The following is a 3,904-nucleotide window of genomic DNA, read 5'->3' on the forward strand; positions in this document are numbered from 1 at the left end:
CATATTGCATAGAGAAATAAAGTATAAATTTGAGCTGATGTGTTTCTGTCCTGTTTGTCTGCTTTCTTTCTTCAAGAAGTATAATGTGTTCAAGTGATCCACACTCATTCCATTTATAGGCTCTCACAAGAGATAACAATACTCTCCAAGCAGAGGTTTGGGTTTTGTTTACTGGACTTTCTTTTTTTGCAATGGTATCACTGGTAACAAGCCAAAACCCAAACCTCTGCTTGGAGATAACAGGTGGTTGGAGTGATTTTATGCACCGTGCAGCAGCGCCACCTACTGATTCATACAGAAGTGCAAAAGAAAGCACTGAATACTGATGGCATACAAACGATCTCGGCGATTTGTACTATTACGACGCTAAATCTTTTCACGAACGTTACAGAGCTAATAAATTGCTGATAGAGAATTATAAAAAAATATTTGTTGACTTGATTGTTGTGGTTGTTTTTGTTTTGTTTCGCTTTTTTTTTTGCTAACATTTTTCTAATGGTTTCTACGTTTGCATGCCATGTGGTGACCCTTGACATCCACATGTGCAAGCACGAACCTGAAATTTCTCTTAGTTTCTTCCCTCAAATTCCTCCCCAAAACCGTCATTATGAAGAAAACCACTGCTTCCAAAACATCAGAGGAACCAGATTCCTTCGTCGAGCTGTGTAGGGAGTTTTTAGTGAGCGGTTTTTCCGCGATTCCGGTGAAATTCGGCTCCGCGTGCCTGGCGTGCCAGCTTCTGTACTTCAAACCGCACCAGGTCCGTGGGACAGACGACAGCAGACCGGCGGACAGGACGCTGTTTGTGCTGAACGTGCCGCCGTACTGCACTAAAGACTGTCTCAACAGGCTCTTCTCAAGGTAACCAGTAGAATTTTTGCCAAAGTTGCCGTTGTGCGGGCTACGTATACCTTGGCACCTGCGATGCAAGTTTGCCTGGAATGGGAGGGGGGCTAGTACAGTAGCTGATATGATTATTAGCGACAAATTATGTGATGAACAGAAGTATACCCCAAGTGCCGCCGTACTTGAGGACTGTCTCAACAGACTCTTCTCAAGGTGAGCAGCAAAATATGTGCAGAAATAATTTGTTGTGTGGGCTATCGTATGTCCGTGAGCCTGCGAGTCAGGTTTTACTGAAATGGGGGAGGGGGGCATTAAATCTCTACAGTATCATATTGATATTTGATCGATGAAGTATGCCCAAAACCCGCCTTACTGCAACAAGGACTGTCTGAACAGGCTCTTCTCAAGGTAACTTCTGAACTCCTTGCCAAAGTTGTGGTGCTGTGTGCCTCGGAGCCTGCGATGCAAGTTTGCCTGAAAATGGGGGAGGGGGGCGTTAAATCTCTAGTACATGTAGCTGATATAATTATTATGTGATGAACAGAATTTGCCCAACGCCACACTGCACCAAGGACTGTCAGAACATGATGTTCTCGAGGTAATCAGTGAGTAGAATCTTAGCAGAAGTTGCCACTGTGTGTGATATCATGTATGCTTGTGAGCCTGCGAGTCAAGTTGACTGAAATGGGGAAGGGGGCTTTAGTAGTATTGTTATATACATAGTAGTGACAATATGTGATGAACTGTACCCAGATGTTCCTGTAGGTGCAGTGTTTTCTTTCTAAGAATTGATCTTTTACTGTCAAGTTTTATGTGTGAAGCCACAGTGAAGGTTTAAGCACTCAGTACTCATACATTTGCAGATGTGGTAAGGTGGAGGCTGTACTTTTCTGTGAGCGGCCAGGAGGACAGATCCACACGACAGATGACACCAGCACGTTCTTCCCAAGGTCGCAGGAAATCAGGACGTTCAAGGTCGCGTACGTCGTGTTTGAGAAGCCATCGGGGCTGAGGAAAGCTGCGGGGCTGAAGCTGTCGGAACCTTTTGTGCTGTCGACAAGAGACCAGCCGGTTGTGACTGGTATGAGAAAATGGTGCCAGAGATACACACAGGACAGGCCGGATGTGGCAGAGTTACAGGTCAGTATGGTAGGGTCACGATCAGGGGGCAAAGTTACAGGTTGCTTTAGGGGCCAACTAAAAGCTCAGGACAGGTTAAGGTCAGGATTTTAATTCCTTGTAATCTAGAAGCTTTTTCTTGATTCTTATAAGTTGTATGTTCTGTTTTCATAGTTACTAATATTATTTGTGGATATAAAAATGAGCTTTACAATTTGATGGTGGGGTATGAGTATGACAAGTGTACACCGTATTTAGGGGAGGAGTCAGGTCAAGTCAAATGTCTCCCCAGATTTTGATGTACAGTATTGAATTTGTATTGTCATGGATACCAATGTAATGTTATTTCTGTATATAGAGTGAGCTGGACAGCTACATGGCAGAGTACGACAAACATATTTAGAGCTGACTGAGTTGAATGTCTCCCCTGATTCCTATGCATTGTGCAATCCTGCAGGTGTTATCCAATGTTTTTTGTGTATTTAGAGTGAGCTGGACAGTTACATGTTGGAGTACGACAAGCGTACTAGTAATGTAGATGTCTCCCCTGATTCTGATGTCCAGTGTTGTGTCGTGACAATCATATTTACCATTATTTTTGTGTATATAGAGTGAGCTGGACAGTTACATGGCTGATTACGACAAGCGAAAGCAGGAGGAGCTGGAGAAGGAGAAGGCACAAGGGGAGGAACCTGACGAGGAAGGGTGGATCACGGTTGGTCATTCTCTGTTCTGTTTTAGAGGAGTGGTTTGTGTTTGCTTCTACATGTGTGTAAGTGTGCATGCAAGAGTGTGTGTGTGTGTGTGTGTGAGTGCTCGTGTTTGTGTGTGTCTGTGTATGTGTGCGTGTGTGTATGTGTGTGTTTGTGTGTGTGTGTGTGTGTGTGAATGTGTGTGAATGTGTGTACTATGAGTTTGTGTGTGTGTGTGTGTGTATGTGTGTCTGCATACATGTGTGCGTGTGAGTGACTGTGCATGCATGTGTGTGTGTATGTGTATACTGTATACTGATGAGTGAGTGTGTGTGCATGTGCATTTATATATAGACAGGGCTTTATTCAAAGAAATATTACACGTAATACTGTATGCAAATCACATAGATGAAATTCTATTTCTGATAAATCTTTTATAAATTCTGCTGTGTTACTGAATCTTTGCTCACGAATGTTTCCCAGGTGACCCATCACGGCCGAACCCCCGGTGCAAAGATTCAGTAATACAGCCTAATTTCTAAAAGACCACAGCATGCTTTGTGTGACTGACTGTGTGTGTGTGTGTGTCTGCGTGTGCTTTTATTCGTTTGTGTACACATAGTACATGACTAAAGAAATCATGTGACTGAGAGGGAGAATTATCAAAGTTTCTTAGCACTATTGCCAGTGTCCATTGAGTTAGCTGCTAAGCTGTGTTGGCATATTTAGTTCTATGAGACCAGCATGTTACAAGTATGCAAATGACATATGATAGATTAAACTGTTTCAAGTTAGATTTCTGAAAGATCTTTTAGAAAGCCTGCTGTATTACTGAATCTTTGCTCACTAACATTTCCCAGGTGACCCGCCATGGCCGAACCCCCGGCGCTCCCCGTACAGAAGCCATGGAGAAAAAGGCGCTGAAACGGGAGAAGAAGAAACGTTCTCGGCGAGAGTTGATGAACTTCTACACGTTCCAGATCCGGGAGTCCAAACGAGAACACATCGCACAGCTCAGGAAAAAGTTTGAGGAAGACAAGGATAAAATAGCTGCGATGAAGGCTAACAGGAGGTTTAGACCGTACTAACTGTTGATTTAAACCTATTGAAAATAAGTTGATTGTAGATCACAGTGCAAAGAAATGTTTAAGACTAGGTTTTCCAGTGTAAAACTCCTAGACTAGCTTGTACAGTACTCGGTTGTCAGTGTGAAACTGGAAAAGTGTTGAAAAACATGGTAAATACTG

General features: G+C 43.2%; 1 protein-coding gene across 1 annotated transcript; it reads left to right on the forward strand.

The window, feature by feature from the left end:
• The first annotated feature begins 520 nt into the window (after positions 1 to 520).
• LOC109462212 (ribosomal RNA-processing protein 7 homolog A-like) lies at positions 521 to 3,904 on the forward strand. The gene is made up of 4 exons (XM_019758737.1): positions 521 to 861; positions 1,710 to 1,986; positions 2,576 to 2,680; positions 3,518 to 3,904. The coding sequence occupies exons 1-4, from the start codon at positions 608 to 610 to the stop codon at positions 3,743 to 3,745; spliced, it is 864 nt and encodes a 287-aa protein (XP_019614296.1). The 5' UTR covers positions 521 to 607; the 3' UTR covers positions 3,746 to 3,904.

This window comes from Branchiostoma belcheri, unplaced genomic scaffold (genome assembly GCF_001625305.1).
Source record: "Branchiostoma belcheri isolate BF01 breed outbred unplaced genomic scaffold, Haploidv18h27 scaffold113, whole genome shotgun sequence".
NCBI lineage: Eukaryota > Metazoa > Chordata > Leptocardii > Amphioxiformes > Branchiostomatidae > Branchiostoma > Branchiostoma belcheri.

What these genes read in the sequence shown, in the direction of transcription:
- LOC109462212 (XM_019758737.1), top strand. Translation starts at nt 608, where the DNA reads ATGAAGAAAACCACTGCTTCCAAAACATCAGAGGAACCAGATTCCTTC. An exon ending in CTCAACAGGCTCTTCTCAAG is followed by an intron (nt 862 to 1,709) that starts GTAACCAGTAGA and finishes ATACATTTGCAG; the next exon opens with ATGTGGTAAGGTGGAGGCTG. An exon ending in ACGAGGAAGGGTGGATCACG is followed by an intron (nt 2,681 to 3,517) that starts GTTGGTCATTCT and finishes AACATTTCCCAG; the next exon opens with GTGACCCGCCATGGCCGAAC.